Raw genomic sequence first — 26,748 nt, forward strand, 5'->3', positions numbered from 1 at the left:
CGAATCAAGTCAATTTTTAATACCCTTAACTTTGAGTCCCATGCTACTTGACGTCCGACTCCGACATCTCATCCTCTTGACAGTCAACTCCTGTGCACATGCCTCTTGGCATGCTCCTTCTACAGGGAAAACGAGACCAGATGAGAACATGGGAGACATGGGGTGGCTTTATGGCGATAGACGAGGATGACATGGGGGCAACGTGCGCAAAAATGAGGGGGACATGGGATGACGCATAATTCCAACCACTTCCTTTCTACTTTATATTTTCTCAAAACTTTAATCACAAGAGCTACATTGAGCATCGGAGTGACTGTAAAATCCTTCTTGCCCTCCCTTCTAACTTTCTTTTAATCTTTGTTGAGGATCCTTGAATTTGATATTCTACTATCAAGACCTTCGACTCATCACCAGCACCGTCATTGATGGTTCCTTCCTCCCTGATCTCGGATCGAATCGATCGATATGAGCTAAGTAGGATGTGTAGATTGTGACTTACATGCATGTGCTTGGCTTGGTATATGAGTGTGGCTTGGTATAAGTTTCATTCAAAAGTATGAATATGACTGCAATTAAGGACGGAGTCAGAAAAATCATATTAGAGAGGTAAAAAAATATTAATATTTATAAAGTTGATTGAAGATGACTTTTCATTAATTTCTCATTCGTCTTTTATTTTTATATCTTTATATTTTTATTTAAAAAAATTAAGAAAAATGATCGTGACAAACGTGTCTCCTTTGACTGTCCCTTACTACAAGCCTGTGATACTCTATTTCTCCTCAACTCTCTCTTTCTTTTTCTTTTTTTCATTCTCCATGAATATAGAAAAACTATAATAGTTACTGAAATTCTATCATTTTTATACAAAAATCTGAAAGAAGTATAAATTTTAAAATTTAAAAATATAAATTTTGCTTTACAAATTTATCAAATAGATATTTACTAAATTATGATTAATTAAATAAAATAAGTCAAATTTAATTTAATATTTATATTATTCATATCAATTTAGTTGATAGTTATTGTATTACAATTAATTAAATAAAAAAGCCAAAATCGATCAATCTTTTCCAATTATATTCTATAAAAAATAATTTATATTTACGGTTACACATATAAATTTGACAAAAATAGAAAAAAAATTCGGAAAATAGAAATCGTTTTCTTCCTTCATTGTACTAAGAAAGAGCTAGAAGATGGGCTTCGGCTTATAAAGGGGCATGTGGGCTTGCCGAGTTTGGGTCAATGGATTTAAAATCTGGAGGGTCAACACTTCGCGAAGGCAAGGAGAAGGGCCGACTCGTCACTGTTCTATCGTGATCTCGGCTTTCGTGTCCGAGCGAGGAAGGTAATCGGGATCGGAGAGACCGAGGAACGGCGCTGGGCGGCGTCCGCGGTCGAGCGGCAGGAAAGCAGCGCTCGGTGGGGTCGCGCGGCGGTTGAGGACCCTTTTCCGGTCCTTCGTCGATCAGATCGAGTGGACAACGGTCGGATCGAGCGTCGTGGCATCTTTAGGTAGGGCTTACGCATCTCCTTTGTTTTGTCTTGAATTTAATGGCGCTGGTGGTGTTGATTGCCCTGTGGATTTGCGTTGCGAGCATTTTGTTCTTCCGGATTTTTGTTGTTTCGATGGACCGATGTAGAGAAGATGGGATTGGGCCGATTCCATTTATCGTTGTGATGCATCACCATCATAGAAACCCTTGGATTCGTGATTTGCAACGAAAAATATTAAGCACAGACAAGATACATTTTTTTGTTGTTGCACAAACAGATGAATCTGGCATATCGATTATCAGTTACAAAATTCTATGGTTCCTAACAAGCTATAGTTGTTGGTTCAAATTCGGTTCAATGTATAAGCTAAATCTCATATATATTTTTAGGCTCTATCTCTAATTGCTTCGATGGAACAATAAAGCAGTTAAATCATTTGGCTAAAATTGTGTTTATGAGCAAGCTTATTTATTATTAACCTTTGAATTAACTCAAATAAACAAGTGCCCCATTGCGAGTGGTCCTTAAACCAAGTATGTGAACATACTACTTCATATCACAGGATCATGCTAAAATTTTATTTGCTTCAGATGTCAATTATATGCTTGTGCATAGCCTCATTTTATAAATAATTTTATGAGAAGTCCATCTTCAAGCTTGACATAATATTGTGCTACTATTTCCAGCGGCTAAGAATGAGGACAATGATATATATCCGATTGCTAAAGCAAGGAAAAATGTTAAGGTTTAGTCAATTTTATTTGTTTAAAAGATGAAGATCAAAGTTTTTTTTGATGATAAAGTAATTAATAAAAAGGGAAATTATCCTTACTAATTGCGAGTTAAGATAAAATGTAGGAATCATATAGTTGTTCATAACTTTACACCTAATAATGTTAAGGAAGCAATAAATCTGTGGTGATATAGGTGAGATGTATCATTCTGACAATATGCCATGCTTGAGACATAAGGGGCATTTTTGCCCATTTCACAATGTGGCAATAAGACAACACATAGCTCGATACAAGGAATAAAATATGTAGCATGATAACAACAATTCAAATATAATACAAAATTTAAAACTATCATATAACCTTAACGTAAGATTCATAAACATTGATGGTAAAAGCAGAATAAAGCTATAAGTAAAACAGACTAATTGTCCCATGGATTACATATATAACTTCTTAATGAAAACATTCTCAAATAATTATGTAGATTCAATATTCAAGGAAATGGAAGATGTGAAATTGGTGAAAAAAAAATCTAGGACGACACAGTTAGACACATGCCAATTAGTATCACATGTTAATATTTATCAACACTAATACTATATATTTTGAGTTAGCATAACCAATTGAACTTTAAGTTATTGGTAGCCATGGTTTTAAAAAGTCCTCGCTTAGACCATATACGTGGTTGCCTACGTAGATTGGAAAGGGGATTGTATACAAGTGACTTATGTCAGCATATGACATATGTGTCTGCATGAGCAATAAAAAAATACGTCCTTATTTGGATCTATTGCCATTGTTCATTAATATTAATTATATGTTTTATGTGCTTTGAATTGTATGATCAACAACTTTTTTATCATATATGATTTGGTTCTGTCCTCACAGATGGTCGTGGGGCCTACCGTGTGGGGCCACTAGGGTGGTGGATTCCACCTTTTTGCAGAAATGATTTGGTTCTGTCAATAAACTTAATTAAATGTGTTAATGCCTATTAATCCATTTTATTAATACAAATATTTTAAATATAATCACGTATGGCCCCACATACCAGATATTGCAGTGGGTCCACTGCATATTACCTTTATATGATTTCTGAAACCTTCTCGGTACCAATGTACAGACTAAAGATTATATATAATGTTCTAATTATAAAGGGTGTAAGTTGATGAGTTATATCATAGGAATATCGATTAGTGAACAATAATATATTATATATGTACAAAAAATTTGAAATTAATTTTGGTTTATACTTGAAAGGACAACTATATATCTTATTTATTTTACAAGGCAGTTAATGTAGAAATGTAGAGAAAAATGAGTTTTCATTTTTTTTAATGATTTAGAAAAACTATCAGTCCTTTAACAATTAGTTTGTTAGATTTTGAAAGAAAATAATATCTACTAATTATGTAAATGTGATAAAGGACATGCATAATAATGTAATTACTAGTGGTAAAACTATTATAACAATTGTTTTTCTTGTAACTATTATGTGTTCTCTAGGAAGAGAAGAAGTATGAGAGAAATGAAATAGTTTAAGTGAAAGAAAAAGTTACGTGATGGATTTTATATTTTATTTCTACTATATTCATTCTTGTTTATTTGGATGAAATCAAAATCAAGAAATAATATTGATAATTATTTAGATTTATTACTTGATTAGATTTTGTTTCCTTTTACTTTCACTCAATTCAGGTGGAAATAAAATGTGGAATTGGACAGAATTAGATTCTTTTTTCCTCTTTATTTCCTTCTCAGTAAATAAGAGAAATTGATGAATTCTTTTCTTTTCTATCCTTCTTCAGTCCAAGTAAATACAATAGATAAGTTCACATGAATGACCCATTTTAAGCTTTTATAAATTCACATGAATCACCCATTTTAAGCGTTTATCGTATTTACATTGATACTAAATAAACTTACTAGTTGTGTTCTAGACAAGGATTAAAATTTCGAGCCGTATCGCGTGATACGGACGAAATTTTTCGTTCCGCCGCGGTACCGACACAGGCACAGCACCGGCACCGCGGTTTCGGCCGGGAAACGCTGTCGGAGGCGTCGCGGGGGGCCCAACGACACCATCGGAGGCGACGCCGGGGCACGGAGATGCCACCGGAGGCGGCGTCCGGGCCCGAGCGTCGCCTCCGCACGCCAGGCCACACGCAATGATTTTTAAGTTTTTTTATTTTTTAAGTTAGGTTTAATTAAGTTTTAATAATCAACTTCTAGCTATAGTTCAGGATAATTTAAATAGACTTTAATAAAATCCATAAAATTAACTTATTATTTTTTAAAAATATTTTATTTTTTATTTTTAAATATTTAGATTAAATTTTTTATTTTAGTTAATATATTTTATATTTTAAAAATATCGAAACTATACCGGCACGGTACGATATGGTACTGAAACTGTATCGTTCCGATCCGGAACCGAAATCTCGACACGGTTCAATATTTTAAACCTTGGTTCTAGAAAAGTCTCCTTGGTGTATAATATTTTTTGATACATTGCATAACTAATGAGAATGTGAATAATATAAACTTGAATCTTGAATCTTGAAGAGAAATGTTAGAAGCTAATATTTCAATTAAGTAACATTAAAATTGAATATTTGGAACATAATTTCAATGATGAGAAAATAAGTGAAGGCATACTTCATATGAGTTGATAGGAAATCCCTGCGGTTAAGAGTTTCACTTTAAAGAAAGAACAAGTTTTATAAAAAGAAATCAATAATTGTTTATTATTATTTTCATTATCTGACTAATGCTAGGTATTCTATCCAATTGTTACCACTAAACCAACTGATATTATTTAATAATGATGTTAAAAAGAAGCTAAAAGATAATCTAACAAATTGTTACCACTAAACCAACTGATATCATTTAATAATGATGTTAAAAAGAAGCTAAAAGATAATTTAACAAATTGTTTATTTTATAATTATTGTAGACCACTCATTAGTTTGTATAATGTACAATCTGGAAGTAAAAACTAGATATGAATGAAACAATACCAGTACATCTTTTTTTTGGTCTTATTGCACTGTATCATGGGTTCTGAAAACAAACACTTATTCTAAAAGTTAAAAAAAGAATATAAAGTATTAACTGAACTATTTATACAAAATGAAAATATGTTTTATACATTCAAATTATAATTTGTTTTGGGAAACACTTCAAAGTAAAACTTATTTTTTTTACAGCCTCTATAAAATTCATATATAAAAATCGATACAAAAAATAAAAAACTTTGAACTATATCTAATTATTTTATTTTGAATTTTTTTTTATTGCTGATCAAATTTTCCATGATTCATTTCCTGTTGTATGATTAATAAAAAAAATTAAATGTCATGAGTGTACAAGCCACGTTATCACGATCAGAGATCAATTTCATCTTCTTCTATGATTCTCATTTACTGTAGAAATAGATTGATAAATATATCTACTAAATAATAAAGAACTTAAGTTTTAGCATCCATACATCAACTTTGACCTTAGTTCCTAATCAACCAAATTTTACATTTTTAATTTACAAACAAAAATGAGATTAAAAATCAGCTATTATCAAAATTGAAACGCTATAAACAGAACTTAGATATATATCATCAAAAGGCCATTCCAAGATCCAACAGATTGATTAACGGTTGTCGTTAAATGGATGACATCCAACATAAGTTGGGATGACCGTTAGAGATGGATTTCTTTAAGCATGGTTAGTCAATTGGCTTGGCCACCAAAAATGTGCTCAATTGCAAACTAGTGGTCTCTAGGGTGAGCAGTGGCCACAGTGCAATTAATTCAGATGGCTTAGGTACAGTTGTTAGGTAGGTTTTAGCATTAGACTGTTTCATTAAGTTTGTTTACTGGAATATTTGACATGGCATATTGATAATGGTCAGGAACACAGCTCGGACAACGTGTATCATAGTATAACCACACACTGAATGCATGATGGTTTTAGTAAGGATTTTAAATAATTTTCCTAGACATCAGTTTCTCTTGTATTGGTTGAACTAATTGTTTAACTTGCAGGGGATCAGATTTATATTTATATTCATCCTCTTACCTTTTACTCTTACATAAGGATGAAATTTACTTATATCGAGAAGAAAGTTTTGTGATAATTAGTTTGCAGTGACTTCTCTTAATCTGCTTGTGGAGATCTTTGCCTAACTCAACTTTTTTACATTTCTAGCTTTCAGGAATAATGGTAGAAGACAATTTAGACAAAAAATTACTTCAACATACTTGGTGTTACTTTGTTAACAAATTTCATTTATGGGGTGAGAAGTAAGAAGCAAGGCACTATCATATGTTCTATTCTATGAAAAATGGAGTTGTCAGGTGATTCAGAACGATCTGAATCAGGGACCTCTAATGCTGCTTGGTGGCCTTCTGATATTATAGAAAATTTGAAGTCTGTTAGTCTATCTCCTCGTGAAGACACATTGACTACTGAAGCCTCTATATGCAATCTGAGGCATTCTCAACACTCGCCAAAGGCAGCTTCTCAAATTTTGTGGTCCACTGGATCTTTTTCAGGATCAATACCTAATGGTTTCTATTCTATCATTCCTGTGAGAAATAGAATCTTTTATATTCATATAATTTACTTTGTTGGATTATGTTATTTCTGTAGTTTATTTTGGTTCCTTTGACCATCTGATAATCTGTTTTTATTATTCAACTAATGCAGGATAAGAAATTTAGGGAGCTTTTTAACACTATTCCATCTCCTGATGAGCTGTATTCTCTTGGATTGGAAGGGTCTAAGGCTGACATAATCCTTGTAGACTTTGACAAGGACAAGAAACTCTCCATGCTGAAGCAGTTAAGTGCAGCAATGGTGAAAGGATTACATGCAAATCCTGCTTTAGTAATAAAAAAAATTGCTGGTTTGGTAAGTTCTATGTTTTTCTTTTTCTTTTTGCCAATGATATGGGAGCTCTTGAGATGGAAAAAATGGCATTGGGAACCTTTTTTTTGGGGAAAAAATGTGTACAGTCTAGACCACATCCAACATGTTAAACGAGTTTGCTTTGATTGTTCTTAGAGTGTAGATTTTTTGTTTCAAGATAGCACAAAGAAGTTTTTGTTTGTCCTCCAATTGAATTTTCTCACAAAGAAGGGGAAGCTTGGCACAGTAAAGTTACTGCTGTGTGACCTAGAGGTCACAGGTTCGAGTCTTGGAAACAGTCTCTTACAAAGCAAGATAAGGCTGTGTACAATAGACCCTTCCTTGGGATGCAGGAGTAGGAGCTAATCTTCTGGATTACTTTATTGTATGCAAGGCAACTATTTATGTAGAAAACATAGTAAATTATTCAAAAGAAGTTATATTGCCGCCGGTGGCAAAGCCACTTTAGGCCAATTGGCCCCACTTAAAATTTAAGAAAATGAATAAATTTTTTATAGAACGATGAGAAATTAAATTTTGAACCACTACAGTTACATATTTGACACTATATGTCGTACGATTATGGTAGTTATATAAATATTTGAATGATTTTGTTTGGTAATAAATTAAATTCATTAATATGATACCATAATTTACTTTTATTTAAAATTATATACTTCCGCATTGTTTTAGATAGAAAATTTTCTGGTTGTTGAACTAGCTGCCACTATTGGCTAGAGCTGCATAACTGAAACTCATCATTTCTTTCATTGTGTTAAAAAAGAAACATTTCATATGGTTATGAGTGAGAAAAATCATATAGGCATGTAATGCTTCACCATATTGCATGTACCTACAAATACCTATATAATTTCTTATTGCTTTAATCACGAGTTGAATTTCTAAGACTACGTAGCTTATTAGTGCAACTTAGCTTAATAGCCAGTGTTAGAGTGAACTATATCACAAATGGATAGAATCTCAACTAGTCATACTCAGTGTAGCAAAATATATGTCCAAATTTAAAACTTACAAAGATGTTGTAAGGAAGAATTAGGTTGAACTGCAATCAAAGCCAAAAAAAGTCAAAGAGAAGGAAACTGATTTTCATCTGCTTCAATAGGAAAAATCTATTATAAAGTTGTAGAGATTGAATAGTGTAAGAAAACTGCAGGGAGTGATGCTACCATGAACACAAAATTCCAAAGAAAAAAAAACATGAAGTTAAAAAGGCAGTATATAACTCAAAGAGATGCCAACTATAGAATAACATCCAAATCTCTTCACTTAAAACATTCAAGCCTTTAATTGAATCACATGACTTAACTCTAAATACAAATGATGCATTTAGAGTTAAGCCATGGGAATTTTCTTTAAAGCTTATTTAACCTCATTCTATATAATATTGTGAACAAATGTAACAAATCTATGATTCCTAATTTTTGGTCTCTAAATTCATCTTATCGATAGCATGTTTATCAAATACTGTATAAAAATTATTTTTCTAGCTTTTCTTAATATCATTATCATCAACATAATCCTTTTCCTTATGCATATTTCCTAATATCCTGCCTTTCTCATCTAACAATGCTTTATTGCTAATTCCAAAATTCAGGTTTTTGACTTTTATAAGCGTCCAAATTCAGAGATCACTACTACAAAAACTTCAACAGATGATATTTCTCATTCATTGGATGATAGAAGCATCCAACTTCTGGGGCATATCAGGCAGGGCTCTTGTCGACCTCGGGCAATTTTGTTTAAAGTCCTAGCAGATGCTGTTGGTCTTGAGACCAAACTCGTGGTGGTAATGATAATTCATGTCTATTTTTTCTCTCTGTCATAATCTATGAATTGCATAGTTTTGGTGTCCTAAGATATCTAATGGTCACTTTGCCAATATTTGTACAGGGTCTACCTAGTGATGGTGGTACTGAGTGCGTAGATTCATTCAAGCATATGTCTGTGGTAGTTGTGCTAAATTCTGTGGAGTTACTCATAGATCTTATGCGTTATCCCGGACAGTTAATTCCATTTTCAACCAAAGCCATATTTATATCTCATAATTCTGCAGCAGGGGAGAGTGATTCTGCTGAGTATGATTCTTGTGATTCTCCCCTTGAACCAAACAGCCCGTTATATGGGCTGTCTGACAAAGTTGAAGCTTCAGGGTATATTGTTTCTAGTGAACTTTTTTGATTGTGCAATGCCCATTTTAGGTAGTGAATACTTTTGTTTGTTGAAGCTTAGGATATATTGTTTCGTAGTGCACTTAAAGATTTTTTCCTCCATAGTGATGAGCATTTTGTGATGAAAATTTGAGATGGTGTATGCTTATTGTTTACTGTACATGCAAGTATATTGATTATAATTGCAGCTTCCCAATTTACCTCCTCACAGATGGTCGTGGGGCACCGTGTGGGCCCGCTGGGGTGGCATATTCCACCTTTTGCTGAAATATTTTGTAATTCCTTTATTTTTTATAACAAGTGTCTAGGGGTTTAGTTTAGCCAAGTTAAATTTGGCATTTTTTCCCACTTAGCATGCATTGACCTATTGAAGCTTCTGATTTCCTCAAAATTGACACCAACAGATCATGTCCCAAGGACAACTGAATGCTAACTTGTGGTCAAGTTGAGGTAGGATAGATATGGGAAATATTTTGGATATCAACTCATAAATATTTTATCTTTGGGTTATTTTTCCTCACTGAACATCCTACACTAAAATGTATGTTGGTGTTACTTGTTAGTAAGAGGGAACCAATTAACCCAGGATCCTCCTCTTGGTTATAAACAAGAGGATATTTGGGATTCATGTTATACTCATATCCTTGTATTGTAGTTTTCTATAACGAAATGGTGAAGTTTATTATTTTTTGTTATAATTAATATATATGTATTATAGCTAATGATTAGTCCCACATTGGGCATTATGTCATTGGTGTTCATGTCATAATCTTGTATGGGTAATAATGATTCTCCAAATGACAATTCAATAGAATTTTATTCCTTGCAAGTTGATAGAGTGGATGAATCTAGAGTTTCTTGTTTAAGGGGAGGTTTGGAGTTTATAGTGTCACGATCTTTCCTCTCTTCCATCATATGTTTTGTCATTTTTGGCTGCTCTTATGCATCCCCTTCCTCTCCACCTATTGTTGCCACATCAACCATGATTTTGATGCCCAGAATTTCACATTGATATTAACACTATATTTTAAATCTAATTAATTACATCTAGACATAGTATCTAAACAACTTTAGTATTGTAACCTGATTGGTAACTAATAGCTGACTTAGATTTCTGAATAACTAAACTTTACTATTAATACCTTATGGGTAATTTTAAGAAGGGAAGCCTTGATGCAATGGTGAAGTTGCTACTGTGTAACCTAGAGGTCATGAGTTTGAGTCTTGAAAACAACCTCTTGCAATGCAAGATAAGGCCGCGTATAATAGATCCTTCCTTAGGACCCCACGTTGGCAGGAGTTTTGTGCACCAGACTGCCCTTTTACCTTATATGTGATTTTACCCAACCCTAGCTTAATACCTAATTCATGACATTTTAATTGGTAAATAAATAGTGCCTCTTCATGTCCCTCACCTCTCTCACTTAATCTTAGTTCCACCATCAAAATCTCTCAAAACCTTCTACGCCACTAACAATATTAGTTCCATGAATAATTGTCGTTGTCTACTTTAGAATGTTCACCACTTGCTGTTGAAACTTTGTTCGCTTGTTGCTTAATTGTGCTGGAACTTCCCTACATTGTCTCTTCATTATTGCTTTACAAGTAGCAAGGCGATGCTTGGTGGGGCTTACTGTTACCTTAGACATATTATTAACAGTTGTTTTCTCACTATTTGCCCCAATTTTAGTTCTAGTATCTTTACCTTCTTCGTTTTTGTATCTCTTGTTCACATTATTGGGAAAAATAAGTCAATTTTTAAGAACTTAGCTGATTCATATGCTCATGCCTGTTTTTTGTTGTATACTTTAATTACCAAATTTTGCTGAACCTTAGACTTTCTGATGCTTGTCTTGCTATATTATGCATCATCTCTCAGGGTTCTTCTCAGATGTTCAAGGAATAAAATAAAATCAAGTTGTAATTGATTGATCTTGATCCAATAAAATGATCAGCTCAGAATTAATAGATTTTACAACTAAGGTGTCCATGCTGATGCCATCCTCTTTGCCTTTGCCTTCAATGATAATCATGCAATTGCCCGCAATTACCTTGAGTTCCTCTCTCCCATCAATGTCTTGTTGTAGGGCAATTTACTAAGGCAATTTTAAATCAAATTGAATTGAAATGCTTACAAATTTTGAAACCCGAATCAAATTGAAATTGTTAAGATTCTAAATTGAACACAACATACTGTGGTCAGTTAATAAAAATAAAATAAAATAAAATGATCACTTTTTACTCTTTAGGTTATCTAACCAAGGCTTATGAAAATATTCTCAGTGGTGCTTTAGACGATCATGGCTTTAGCAAGCTTCCAAGTTGGTTTTACTTCCTCCTTGCCCTTTTGCGATTTTGGTTTCTAGCTTGTGGTAGAACACAATTTTGAATGCTCTCACATAGAAAACCCAAAATGCGTGCTTTGGGGTTCAAAATCACCTCACAATTACTTCATGTTTTTAGTGACTTGACAATTTCTACCTCTGTTTGTGTTAAACAATACCACCATGACACATCTTAAACACTACAACACTTCTAGTTTTGATCGGGGAGTGAATCACTAGCTCAAAATGAATTTCAAACATTGGTTTTAACTCTATTAAGGAGAGTTAAGAAAGATGATTTTATCATTTTTTGAAGGTGACATCAACTAAGTTCAAATCTCTTTTTAAGGATTGTTTTTTAATTTCAATCTAGAACATTGCATCATCAAGGCAACCAATGCATCAGTTTCCCTCCGAGGTTAGAAATCTCAAGTGGTGTCGGAGTTTTGATTTTTGACCGGAACAATGCAATTTTAGTTTCGTGTTGTACTGTTGACGCATGGTGTCTGTGGCAAAATTGGAGATGAAGGGAGGAAAAAAACGAAGAAGAAAAATAAAGAAATATAACTATATACCTAGGGGCATTCCATGTGGATGTTTCGGTCCTGATGGGAATGGTACAGTTTCATCGCCTTGCGCTCATACTTAAGACACTTTGGTCATTGCATCGAAGTATGCTGAGATAACTTAGATGAGCTTATTTTTTTTAATGTCCTTTCACTTATCTATTAATTTTACTTATAAAAATTGGGGAAAAAATAATTAGATAGCCAATTGAATAACATTTTACTTAATTATATTGCATGAGCAGTCGACGCATTTCAGTGTGTTAAAGCATATCAAGATGATTTGGAAGAGGTGTACATGTAATCCTCATTTAGTTGATCTTCTATTTTTTATTAGATTATATGAATTAGTAATTAAAAAAGGATTTTCATTATTTTTTTACTTCAGTGTTGAGATTACTTAAATGAGTGTTGAGATGAATTCATTTGAGTTTTACACCTATAATCCTATTCCACTTAACTTAGTCACTTTTGAAAATACAATTATAGAAATTAGATAGTCAATTAAATTAAGAGTATTTGAGAAACAAGCTACAAGAAATAATGAAAATTCATCTTGACACATCTCTTAGTGTGCAAAGGTAAGGCACGACATGATACTTATCGATGCGATGTTAGCACAGGAGACACATATGAGATTAATCATGCCGATCAATATCAATTATTTGGTAATTTATCGAAATGATATGTTTGACCTTGTTGCCCAGTACAATTCTAAATTTTAAACCATGGCTCCATCTTCATCATCTTTGTTATGCATGCTATTTATTTTATTTTTTCTATTTCTGGGACTATTTTTAGTTCGTGTAACAAGCTAAATGTCCATCAATATCTATTTCTAGCTTGAGAAAGAGTGTTAAATGTTGATATTTATGTGGGCATTAGAGTTGATGTTTATTCCTACATTATGCCGCTAAGTGCTTTACTGTCCTATATTTATGGGTGAATTTCTTTTTGTTAACAATATAATAAGGATTTTGTTCCCAGCTGTTTTATTCTCTCTTATTTTGCAGTTCAGAAAATAGTGAAAGTTTCCATTTAGCGTATCAACGGAGAGTTGAAACATCTAACCTACTTGATCATTCCCTACGTCGAGTTATGTTGAGATCAACTACTTTGGCCGAGGGAAATTTAAGGCAATATTTTAAATTGAAATTGATTGCTACTGATTTTTGTCTCTCTCACCAAATTCTCTCCTTTGTGACATGAAAAGTGAATTTTATCATGCTTTATGTGTTTTGCTTTGTTGGATGGCTGAATGGGTCCATTATATAGTGAACCAGACCTCGCAAATGCTTTTTGGAGACGTAGCCGGAGGAAGGCTGTTGCTGGAGGACGTACAGCCAGTTCAAGGTTTTCATTTTTAAACTTATTAATGGCTTCATTGCTTTTAGCAATTTTTGCATTGATGAAGGTTGAGAAATTATTTTCATTTACTTTAGGTAAACATGTGCATATTGTAAAATTTCCTGTGTTTCTCTTTCACTATTTTCTTAGGACTGACATAGAGTACATTCTGATTTGGTGCACAATGCTATGATTGAGTGTACATTTGAAGACTTAACATTCACACTATATTCTGTCATTTTCTTGAATTATACGTGTAACAGTTATATAAATTTATCAGATTTGTCCAACTTTTTTCATTGATGTCCATCAATAGTAATCAACCTAGGAGTAACCTATCACCTGTAATAATACAGAATTCCTATGGTATGCTATTTTATTAGACATTTTATAATCATAAAAGGTATTCTTTGTTATCATTGTGATATAGGAAGACACCTTAAAAGGATTGGAAGTTTTTTTTATTGTGCTAAGAATGGTTCACTACTTTTTTTCGCATCTGCCTTGTTATTTATGTTATGAAGGATTATGTTTTTAGGGTTTACTACTTTTTCTCATTTGATGTTATCTTTTTTTCTTGATAAAATATCCTCAGTTGTGAGTAGGCAATGCTAAAACATGGGAATATATTTTCTTTTAGCATCTTGATCATTTTTGTATATTCAAATTATGTAATTGATATATGTTATTTTAATCAACTTTAAATCTTAAAAAATACAAATTAAAGTCTGGGTAGCTTATCGCCTATGCTAATAAACAATCTTAAGCTCCTATATGCCTTTATTTTTTAACCTTTTAGGCAACATAGATATTATGGATTATTTAGTTTGTTGGAAAATGTAATATGATACTTCTCCAAAATGCTTAAAAAACTTTGGTGGCAATAGTCATCCTTTGAAAAATGCCCATCTAACTAATACATTCCTTGTGTTGCTCCATTTTTTTTTCTAACATTAATCAGCATCTTCTTTTGCTTTCCTCTAGGATTACTTAACATGCTTGTAATGTGAGCATTGTTCTTATTAATCACCAAGTTATTTAAATCTTTGAATTACAGCATCTTGTTGTCGTACTTGCAGTCCAGAGCATCCTCTATTTAGGGCACGAGGGCGGTCAATGCTTGGTGGTGATAGACAATCACTTAGAGCGTATGCAGATGATGTAATTGTTTCAAGGTTTCTAAAGTCTTTTAGTCTTGTCTCATTTCAGTTATTTTTTTCTTTCCTTCTTAAACACTTTAGTCTTGTTTCATTTGGGTTCTTTCTTTCTTTTTTTCTTTGCTATTTTTACTTCCTATCTAAGATTCTGAATCTCACATTCAACATTAATGACCTAGTGTTGCTTAAATAGAAACTGTGTATTTGGTCTTAATTTTCGTCAATCAATTCAAGGCTTTTAAAAGCATATATATGTGACATGTGAATGGGCACACACGCAGAGATTATCTCCTATCCTAACCTTTGCATATCTAGGTTCCCTCGTGATGAAAGCCTCTCACCAGATGACAAACTATTTTTATGGTAACTCTCTTGGTAAAATGCAATCGTCAACTTTTTTAATTCTAGCCAGCCCAGGTTAGGACTGGAGGTGATATTTTTAAAGAAACAACTCAAAATAATCTTATAAAAGTTTAGAAAGATGTAGTACCATGAAGTTCAAAAAATTTCAAATTCTGTTCCTTCTTATATTGTCTCCTCTACATCAATTTACCTGGATAGAGAGTCTATGAATGTAGCAAGCAATGAGATTTACTTCCATACTGCCATAAACAAGTGACTCAAACTGGTATACAGACAAAGCTTAGATCAAGTTTGTCTCAATACCCATGGTATAAACTAAGCCAATTTGGTGGATAGTCACCACTGTATTGCCATTTGCTGCTCTAGACGAGCTCCAATGGACATCCAACAGCTAGTTCAACCATTAGAAATGGTTCATTTTCTATCCATGGTCAATTTGTACTAAATTTGACCATTAGAACCTTTGTGATCCTTAAGATATTCCTCTTATTTTCTTCATTTCTTATTATTAATTTGCTGCATTGTGCCTTATGTACCAAGAATGATGTTTTATTCTTCACTACCCAAGAGGAACGATTCTACAAGCCAACAATCATAAATGACATATATACTTCAACTTGCCAAATGCTGTTTGAGACAACCTGCAACACTCATCCAACTTTCTAAAACCCTCCTACATTGTCTTCAAGAAAGTTGTAATTTGGTGTCAAGCTTTACCATGTTTTGCCATGAGTCAACATCAAGTATACCAGTTTGGCATATCAACTAGGATAAAGATCAACATCTTGATCCTGCACTTTGTTAGTTTACATATAACTCTATTGCAATAATGAAATAATCCATCAAATACAAGTCTCATTAGGGTTTTGAATTATGTTTTTTTATTGCAAAGCAAATAGTCCTTGGCGCAATGGTAAATTTGTTGCAGTGTGACGGAGAGGTCACGGGTTCGAGTCTCGGAAATAACCTTTTGCAAAATAAGGTAAGGTTGTGTACAATAGACCATTCCCCGAGACCCACATTGATGAGAGTTTCATGCATCGGGTTGCCTTTATTGCAAAGCAAATAGTCAAGCCAACTTTCAGGCAAGAGGTCTTTTTTTTCCCTTTGGAATCTTTGAAATCTCATTAAGTACCATTTGAGACTCATCTAAAAGTCTCTAAATATGCATCCTAATGACTCTAGAATTCTCCAAATTTTCCAACAAATGATTCATAAGACAGAAGAGCTCAAAACATTGGTATAATACTTGAGAGGTCTTATTTTTGGACCACTATATTTGGATATTTTTGTTCAATGGAATTTAAATAAAAATAAACTAAAGATTAGAAAAGAGAATACAAAGTTAAAAGGATTAGAAAAGGTAAATCCTATATGAAATCGATGTAACCACAATGCAAAAATTGATAAAACCACAATGCAACTTGATTGCATTCCTCATGTACGAAAAAACATGGCTTGAAATCTCATACCGTGTCGGGCGAAATGGTCGAAATGCATTGTTCTGGTAAATCACCAAAACTCACTATTGCTCGGCATCAAAGTTTAAAATCTCGAGTCGTGCCATGTCGTAATTTCGATTTTGACTGGAAAGATACTGTTCTAGTATTGTGTTGACGCTTTGATGCTAGTGTCAGTGACCAATTGGAGGTTGAAGGAGGAAGGAGATAAGCAAATGAAAGAAACATTATTTGTACTGAGTGGTATCGAGATTTGATAATTTATTGGAATGATATGTTTCGATCGTTTCATCAGGTATGGTACAAGAGTTAAAATCATACTCAACACAAACAATGTCTCTTTCCTATGCTTTATCTCCTTCCTTCTTCAACTCTAATCCATTACCAATATCATGCATCGGAACATTGGCTCGATATCGAAACAATATCGTTCTAGTCAAAGATCAAAACATTCGACACGGCTCGAGATTTTGAACCTTGCAAAAAAATTGAGTTAGCATGTTTGTTTTAAATTTTATTTATCACAATCTGATTAGTTTGTTAGATCTAACCTGTATGCAAAATGCTTGAATTTAGCTAGAGTGTTACAATCTCTCACTTAGAACTTGTTGTCCCCGTCGAGACCCAGAGTTCAACCCATTGCCCATAAATTCTAATTGGTAGCATAGATCCATTGATGGCTCCACCACCATACCTGTTGCCATGTCCAACACCTTGATAAAAATGCTTAACCACTAGATCAAAATGCTTTATTAAATTATGCGACCACATCTCCCTCACTTAATGTTTTGTTATCTATGTCAAGGCGAAAGTCAAATTCATAGCTCATAATTATTTCTAATTAATAGCTTGTAAGATCTAATGGTGGCTCTGCCATTGTGAAGGTAGCCTTCCAACACCTCACCATTAGAGGATTAAGTTTGCACTGATACAAATTGTTATGATTCGCTTAGGCGAAAGAAATGATATATGAATTTAATAAGCCTGACCAAGTTAATAATAGATCACTTAGCTTACAAAAATCCATCATTAGACCAATTCATTATGTGAAACTAAGTTAGGGTGCCATACTATTAAACTTTTGAATATGCATCATTTGAATTTATACAATGGATGGAAACACTTACAAATATGGACACGTGGAAAACAACAAAAACTTATTTCTTTTTGATATTTAAATATTTGAATCACATACCAAGTCATTTTGATCATTTTAAATGCAATGTATCTATCACATATCTCTCTGTAGAATTGGTTCTATTATTTTAGTCCCACTCTGTTGCTTTGTACTTTTGATCAAGTGATACAATTTGCAGATCTGATGGTGCATCAACATCTGATGCACGTAGGATGCGAAGAAGAAGCATTAGCATTACACCTGAAATTGGTGATGATATTGTCAGGTTAATGCATTCTTTAATTCATGATTATCTTCATATATGATTATAATACATTATAAACTCTTTGTTTAATATTGTAGTTCACTATTTTCGTATGTTTTAATCTTCATAAATTTTGTTCCTTTTCACTTTTGTGAATTAAGTGTAATCCTTTTTTAGCAAAGGCCCATGAAAATGGACTGACATGAAATTCTAAAATATGATAGATATGAGATGAACAGATTGCAGTAAAAAGTATATCTCATCCATAATGGTGTTTCTTTTCACACCATCTAAAATATCTGTATGGATTTTGAGAGCGGACTACCATGTCTTTTTTTCTTAAACTTCTAAATTGATTGTCATCTCAAATGTACTGTGTAGAATTAAAAGGTACTTATCTAATTTCCCCCCAGTAATTTGCCAATGGTTGTCACAGTTAAACTCTTTGCTACTTGCGCTATTCATTATAGTTTGTTGCAATTTGTATCACTTATTTTGGAGCACTCTACTCAGGTTCTGTTTTCTTTTCTCCATGGACGAGCATGCGTTGCTCTTCTGATCCTAACTTGTGACAGAAACTTTATTTTACTGTTACAATACTTTTGCCCCTATGTGTATTGACGTCTTTCATCTTATGGTTTTTTTTTCTTATTTCAGGGCTGTTCGAGCAATGAATGAAACTTTGAAACAAAAACGCCTTCTAAGGGATCATGATGGTGAAGGTTCTGGATCCTCTGTAGATGATAAGGATGGGTCGAACATTTTACCAACTAATGTATGTATTATAATTCCATGGTAATCTTTGCTGTGTCTCGTATACTTTTATCACTACTCAGCCACCAAATAACCCTAAATGTTCGGCCTCAACTGGTTTATCAGGCTCAGATTTTGTTGGAACAAGAACTATCTAAAATCCTATTATGTCATTTAACAACTGGTCAAGATTCTGTAGCTGTATGGGTCTTTTCTCCTTGTTTGACTTTCACATTTGGCAGTAATTTACTAGGTCTTCCATCATGTTAAGTTTTGATTGGATAACCACTTACTGCATGTTCCTCTCATAGTTGATATATTGAATGTAGAATATGATCCTACGTAATGTCAAGAGTAAAAACATGACCCAATAATGTGTCTTAGTTGACAAATAACAACCAATCACAATTATCTAGCACAAAGAAGGCAATCGAGTACAAATGTGCAAAGTATACATGTAGGCAAACACTAGAATATATGCAATAAAGGAATTATGATCAACCACAACAATTGTTTGCCATATGCAACATCTTAATCTACCAATGTGCATATGCTGCATTGTATCCTTGCAGCAGCTAAAGGTGTCAATGTGAACTTACATCTATTGTAACCCAGCTAAGAGCATATTTGGACATTTTAAGTTTCACACTCACTTCCCCAAAATGGTTATACCATGTACCCCTCAAACATGGGTATGACAATCCTTGATTAGGTAGCCAAGTGATGTTGCATCTAACATCTTGTAATCACAATCAAGTGCCTCGCCAGTATAAATAATCATAAGATTTCTTAACGAGATATAATAAGTAATCACTATTCATGAATGGGTTGAAGCCCTACATCACCAAGCACAACTACATTGCAACCACAATTGAACCACTCAACTGAACTGATTTGGTTGATCATTGGTTTAGCCATAAAATCACCAAATCAAGTTCGATTCAAGCATGGTTCAAAATCAATGCTAACTCAAGACAATCCTTGTCTCAATTTTGATTAAAATACTCGATGTGGATGTCTTATTCTTCAGCATAGTGGTCTACCCTTCTTGTTTTTTGCACTTTATATCCGCCATTAGTTTCTTTTCTTTTCTTTGAAGGCGGTTTACCAATTTCTTCAATACTGCATTGTGCAATGTAGTAGCATTGACAAATTTTTAAATGACTTCTTGCAACTTAGGCTTCAAGTTGATTTCCTTGTCAGGATGAAGTATCTACTTCTAATAATTTCCGAAAGCAATCAAGCTCTACCCAGAAGGCTATGTCATTACCTTCATCTCCCCATGAATACAGTGGCCAAACTTCTGAAAGGGGGCACTTCCTCAGAACAGAAGTCATGGAGTCAAATTTAAACAAGATTCTGCAGTCATCTACTCTTATGAATAAGCCTATATTACCGTTTGATGAGTGGAACATTGAATTCTCAGAGTTAACTGTTGGAACACGAGTTGGAATAGGCAAGTAATCCAAGGAAATTTATACTGTTTCATGTTGATATAATAGTATGTTTTAGTTTTCTTTTACACTTTTTCATGTTAGTATAGTAGTATGTTTTAGTTTTCTTGAGATAATTTGACTTTAGCAAAAGCTAAAATTCTTATTTTGGTATGCCTAATTTTCTAGATTGTATTTTTTACCATGCCCACTAGATTTTACGCAACTCTAGTTCCTGCAGATGTACAAATTATTAGCTTGTATTAGTTATTATTATCCAATAGTTGGACGTCTTTTTAATGAGTCATGTTTCTATGCAGAAACATAAGTTTCCCCTGTTACTTCCTGTAATAGTTTAGAGCTATTATCATTTCTTCCTTGTCAAAACCATTTTATGTCCATTTTTAGTGGTAGTTTAACTCAATGTAGTAGAAGGTGCTTGAGTACTCTCTTAGGAACCAAGGTGAGGTCCATGTGCCTTTGTACTGCCCTAGGTTAGTGCTTAGCAGCCTAGGTGAGCACCTGCTGTCCAGCACCAAATAGTCTGGCAAACACCAAATAATCATTGTTATCATCATCATTATTGTCATCATCAGGTGGTGCTGCTCCAAACATTTGGAGTCAAATACATGAATCTTATCAATCCATTGAATTCTTTGTGAGGTTGTTTTGCTAGTAATATTCAGATATCTCGATTGATTTTTTATTACCCTAAACAGGAATTTCTGTGGTGTCCCTCTTTTTCTTACTCCTTTAACTCTAATCACTTCAACTTGTATAATAATTATAGGGGACCCAAGTCAAAGGAAAAAATGGTTTAGCTTGAACTTGTGTTAGAGTTAGGTCTAGCCAGGCAAGGTTTATTAGTTAACATTCTTTTGTGCCACCTGGTTATTTCTCTATGGCTCAAAGCAATTATGGCCTCTTGATTCTTTATCTCTCAGATATTTGGGAAGAAATCAACATGTTCTATCTACTATCGGTATTTCTTGACAGTGATACATCGGCAAAGACTTCAATCAATGTTTCTATGGAGGCTCCTTCTTTGCCGTCATTGGTACTACTTTATGACCATTGGAAGCCAACATCAAACTCTATAGAAGCAGACATCTACAAACACATCTTCTCTTTCCCACAACCCCCTTATTATTTACTCTCACCATAGTGCTCCCACTTCTCCATGTTTTTTATTGAGTTTTCTTTTTGTGTTTTTTGGGGATTTTATTTATTTATTCTAGTTATTCTGTGCTGTTTATTTATTTATACATTTTAATTTCTTTTCTGGTTGTTTGATGTTTCTACTATTTTATATGTTTTTTTTTGTTTTTCTCTTTTATATTTTTTGTTTAGTTTGGTTTGCTGAATGATTGCTCTTATTTATTTATTTTTTCAATTTTCCACTGGTTTTCCGCCCCTAAATCATGTTGAATATCCTAGTTATTTACTTAAGTTTTGTTTAATTAAGACATTCACGTATTTATATATTTATATTTGTATATTTATTTATTTATATTTATATATTTATATTGAATATTGTATATAGGTACCTTTAACCACTCAAGGGAATAGCTAGCACCTAAGGCAATACTGGATCTTGGAGTCCATTGCTCATTGTGCATTGGTTTTGTTGCACTTTGATGGGTTATTTTTATGGAATACTTAGGTAAATTACATCCTTATTCTTATATATGTAAGATAATCTCTAGAATTTCCTGATCTTGAGGTTGATGAATGCTATTATGTATTAATGCTTCTACTGATGTGATGATGTTTGACTGCTTTTATCAATTTATTCCACAGTATGCGTCTCTCAATGTGTCATCTTCAAGGTGTTTGTCCTGTGGGATATCATTGTTACTCTGTGCATTAAGTTGCTTTTCTTGCAGTGCTTGTAAAACCTGATCATGTTGAAGAGCATGATCAACACCTTTATGTAAGCTAGTGGATGACCTTAAACAACCTGAAACAGTATTGTGTTGACTTTAAGCTAGGGCTATAGAGATGCATCAAAACTCTGCCTAGAAATCAACCCAAACCACTATGTTGTTTTGTCTTTTACAAAGTGTAGCAAATATATTGTGTTGCAGCAATTGATAGTCTCTCTATCCATTTATTTATTAGTGGTAGGTGGCACTAAACTCGAATTGTTGCATAAAAGGAATGACTCCTAAAGTAAGCTGGTGAATGTTGGGTCAAAATTGCAAATATTTGATTCCTTAAGACTGTGTATTTTGAATATATTGTTTGAGAGCAGCTTGATGATCTAAGTGGTTGAGTAGGGGTGGATTGATGACAAGAAGTGAGCATATTTAGAAAACCTATCAATAACAAAATCCCAATGTTTTCTTTGTGACTTTGGTAGACCATCTATAAAAATTGAAAAAAGTTAATGTTTTCAAATGTTGTGACTTTGGTAGACCATCTATAAAAATTTATGGAAAGCTCTGCTCTTACTCGAGTGGGATTCACTAGAGGTACCAAGAGGTTGACATATTGGAGTTTTCATTCTTGTGTTACCGGCAAGTATCATATATTTAGACATGTTTTCATGCAGCTATGGTGCATTTCTACCTATTAGAGATCCAGACATGCTTAATGAAGGGTTTTTTGATATTTTTTATGACTCCAACCATGGATCTTGCTATCACGTAGCCAAGACTGATTATGTTTTTTTAATTAAATTTAACTCTTTGTTCAAGCTCCTAAGATTGCAGTGCTGAAATTTCTTATTCTTCACAAGTTGTCTCAGCTTGATGTTTGTAGAATATTCTTGCCTTATATAGTTGCACGTGTTAATTAGCTAATTAATCTTTTAGGATATCTTTGAGAATATGGGTTGCCATTCCCTGATTCTTTTGATATATATATATATATATAGTAGTTGATGAGCAATGGTAAAAAAAACATTAAATTCAGTTTCAATTAAAATATTTGGAAAATCGTTCATGATTCAGCATTATTCCAGTGCAATATTTTCAATAAACTTACCCTCTACTGCTGATCCATCAGTAGATAAGTTTCCAACATCAGTCACTGCAAACTATGAAGTGTTTCTTAATGCTTTACAATATTAAGCATAAGAATTTCATAGCATATTTGTTGGTGCCCACCAGTCATATGTCTGGTATGTAAATAATGCAAGTTTGGTATTTCAGTTTTGTAGCGTAAAGATAGTTTATACTGATTGCTTTTATGTTATCCAATAAGAAAACATGATTAATTTCCAACAGTTACATAAAGCTAAGCATCTGCTAGTCGAGCAGTGATGCTTGTCGGAAGTTTATCAACTTTCTACAAACCAGAGGGATAATTGACTAAAGATTTGCTAACTTATTTTCAGGATTTTTTGGAGAAGTTTTCCGAGGCATATGGAATGGCACTGATGTTGCAATAAAAGTTTTTCTAGAACAAGATCTAACAACTGACAACATAGAAGATTTCTGCAATGAGATATCTATACTCTGGTATCACGTTCTTACTCTTTCACAAGTATTCTTTTGTAGTTTTTCTCTAGTCATTTATTTCCATTCTTGACATATTTCATTTCTTTTCAGTCGTCTTCGGCACCCTAATGGTAATGGTTTTCTACTACCACATAATATTGCAACACAGATAGAACTAATCTTCTGTGCAACATTTTTTAAATTCTTTTTATTTTTCTTAATGCAGTTATTTTATTCCTTGGTGCATGCATGAAACCTCCACACTTTTCATTGATAACGGAGTACATGGAGATGGGATCATTGTATTATCTTATACATACAAGTGGCCAGAAAAAGAGGTTAAGTTGGCGTAAGAGATTAAAAATGCTCCGTGATATTTGCAGGCAAGTTCCAAATATATCTATCCTACTTGCTTTGTTCTGTCATGGAGGCTCTTTTGGATCTTAATTGGTTGTACGATATGATTGATAAGATGAATGCTCTCCCAATTTAGTAGTAACTGGGAGCTGACTATTCTCCTATCAAGAAAGTCTACAATGGGATTTGGGATTCAAGTGAATTTTTACTAGTAAATTCTCTCCTAATGCTATTATGGACTGGTTGAAAGGTGACTTGGTGGACTTCAGTTTGCATCTTTCTCACCTTATTAGCTATATTTTACTTGCCCTTTTATCAGCTAATCTCAAGAATGCTTTCCTTCATCAGAACTAGCAAGCTTCACGTTTTGTTACTTAGGTAGAGATTCTCCCAGTGTTTTTGCTTAAGAAATCACTTTATGAGCTAAAACTTTTTGAGGACTTGAGGTTTGGAAAATTTGGCTATGCTATTCTTCAATATGGCATGACTAGGAGTGTGATGGATCACTTCATCTCATTTCTTAATCAGGATGGCATCCTTCTTATTGACTATGTAGATGACATCATTATCATCAGTTATTATTCCATTAGGATCACAAGACTAAAGGAGTACCTACTCTATGTTAACATTTTTAGACTAAAAATTTATGACATCGAGTACTCATTCTAGAGGTTGCTCGTTGATGAATGTATGTTGATACACTTGCGGAATGTAGTTATAAAGAATGTACCTGCATGTAAAATTATATTATTCATACAAGAGAGCCTACTTATAATTTTTACACTGATTAATAATCTACATCGGCAGAAGAGATTACCTATAGTAAGAAACATGGATTTTTCACCATAACACTAGCAGTGATAGCACAAGTTTGTTACCCCTTGGAAATTCATACTGATTTGTTCTGGTTGTCAATTTGTATTTATTATCAATAAACCAGAAATTTCCTGATATCTGGTAAAGTCACTGTTCACGATTAGATAGACATCTAGTTTTTGAGTTTCTTTTGTTGCAGGGCTTCTAGGGTTTACTTTTGCTTCCCTAAATTGATATGTGATGAAACATACTTTTTCTTAAAAGGTGATAGAATTCATGAAATTAGTTAAGAGTCACAGAATTGCATAGTTATTGATTCTTTGTTTACTAGTGTAGCTTTTTGTAATCAATATTTTTTAAATTAGGATTATGCCTTGTCCCAATATTTAACTTGACAATCTAAAGCCGCATTATCATTTTAATTTCCTTGTTCCTCGCCTAGATAAAGTGACACCATTTATTACTTCTACCATGTTATATCAGTCATGCTATTCTATAACTGATCTGGTTATTATTTCTTCAGAGAATATATATAAAAACTTGATGATTTCATATCTCATGCATTCCCCATCAAAAGCTGCCTTATTTTCAGGCGGTCTGTATATTATTGCTATGAGATGAGATAAAACAGTTTCAGGATAAATGTTATGTACTCTTTTCATTTGTTGATTCCTTATTTACAGTTTGATTGATTCCCAGGCCGCCTTCCAAATAAAGACTGTAATAAACTGTTAGCCTATTATCTGTGAAACTAGAATCATAAAGAAGCATACCACCAAATTTAGTGTGCCGGTATTATTTTGTGATTTCTCAACAGTGAATATATAAACACTTGATCTCATGCATTCCTTGCCAAAGCTGACTTATTTTCAGACTGCTTATGTATATTTCCTTGAAAGGTAACAAAAATTCAGGGTAAATTTTATGTACCTTTTTCGCTTGTTGATCTCCTTAGTTGTAGTTTGGGTGATCGCCAGGCTTTCTTCAAATTAAAGATTGTAGTACACTGTTAACCTATTATTTGAAACTAGAATCATAAAGATGCAAACCACCAAATTCAGTGTGTGGGTCAATTGTAAATATTTTTGTACCTAACAACAATGTAATTGATCACTCATTTCATATATCCATTTGCCTTTGCTCCAGGGAAGTTTTCTTCTTCTCAAAAAATGATACAGTTATACACTTGTCATGCTTGTAATAAGATTCTGTTATCTGTTTCACCTTATTATTTCTTACATTTTATCTAGGGGTTTGATGTGCATACATCGTATGAAAATAGTTCACCGTGATCTTAAAAGTGCAAACTGCCTTGTGGATAAACATTGGACAGTTAAGATATGTGATTTTGGCCTCTCGCGAGTAATAATAGATGGTCCAATGAGAGATAATGCTTCCGCTGGAACACCTGAATGGATGGCTCCTGAGCTCATTCGCAACGAACCATTTACGGAGAAATGTGATATTTTTAGCCTTGGGGTCATAATGTGGGAGCTTTGCACTTTGAATAGACCATGGGAAGGCATACCACCAGTTCAAGTAAACTCTTATTTCTGTTAATGATGTGTTCTTAAACATGAATTCAATCTAAAAGGATTTTTTTTTTTCATTCTTGGCCAGGTAGTTTATGCTGTTTCTAATGAAGGGAAAAGGCTGGAGATTCCTGAAGGCCCTCTTGGCAGCTTAATATCAGGTATGCCGAATTTCACGCCAAAATGCCACTTGTATCCTAGCACATCATCAATCAATGACTACTTCTATGCATCTCTCTTGTAGATTGTTGGGCAGAGCCTTCTGAACGACCGAGCTGCCAGGAAATCCTTACTCGCCTCCTCGACTGTGAATACTCTCTTTGCTGATTCGTATGCCGATTGTGACATGTACAGCAACCATACATCACTTAGGTTTTGTGCGCATTACTGTAAGTCAATTTTCTGTCGGGTTTTAAGATCTCAAGTCTCCCGACTCCTGTGCATTGGCCATTCATGATTAATCCCACTTTGATTTTGGTATTTAAA

At 33.6% G+C, this 26,748-nt stretch overlaps 1 protein-coding gene across 1 annotated transcript; it reads left to right on the forward strand.

Moving 5' to 3' along the window:
- Window positions 1-1,293: 1,293 nt before the first annotated feature.
- LOC141823898 (putative serine/threonine-protein kinase SIS8) lies at window positions 1,294-26,748 on the forward strand. The gene is made up of 17 exons (XM_074711102.1): window positions 1,294-1,518; window positions 6,439-6,820; window positions 6,940-7,143; window positions 8,756-8,947; window positions 9,052-9,311; window positions 13,233-13,355; window positions 13,495-13,572; window positions 14,646-14,741; window positions 17,863-17,949; window positions 18,586-18,703; window positions 19,885-20,137; window positions 23,455-23,578; window positions 23,669-23,688; window positions 23,784-23,940; window positions 25,981-26,269; window positions 26,351-26,423; window positions 26,507-26,748. Exons 2-17 carry the CDS (start codon window positions 6,575-6,577, stop codon window positions 26,587-26,589), a joined length of 2,403 nt encoding a protein of 800 aa, XP_074567203.1. The 5' UTR covers window positions 1,294-1,518; window positions 6,439-6,574; the 3' UTR covers window positions 26,590-26,748.

This window comes from Curcuma longa, chromosome 3 (genome assembly GCF_044706935.1).
Source record: "Curcuma longa cultivar G26 ecotype Majalengka, Jawa Barat chromosome 3, ITB_CL_G26_1.1, whole genome shotgun sequence".
NCBI classification, from domain to species: domain Eukaryota; kingdom Viridiplantae; phylum Streptophyta; class Magnoliopsida; order Zingiberales; family Zingiberaceae; genus Curcuma; species Curcuma longa.

Bases quoted from the DNA above. Each gene is read 5' to 3' on its own strand.
- LOC141823898 (XM_074711102.1), top strand. From the start codon at position 6,575: ATGGAGTTGTCAGGTGATTCAGAACGATCTGAATCAGGGACCTCTAAT. The intron at 23,579-23,668 runs GTATCACGTTCT...ATTTCTTTTCAG, and splicing joins AATGAGATATCTATACTCTG to TCGTCTTCGGCACCCTAATG. The intron at 26,270-26,350 runs GTAAACTCTTAT...ATTCTTGGCCAG, and splicing joins AAGGCATACCACCAGTTCAA to GTAGTTTATGCTGTTTCTAA.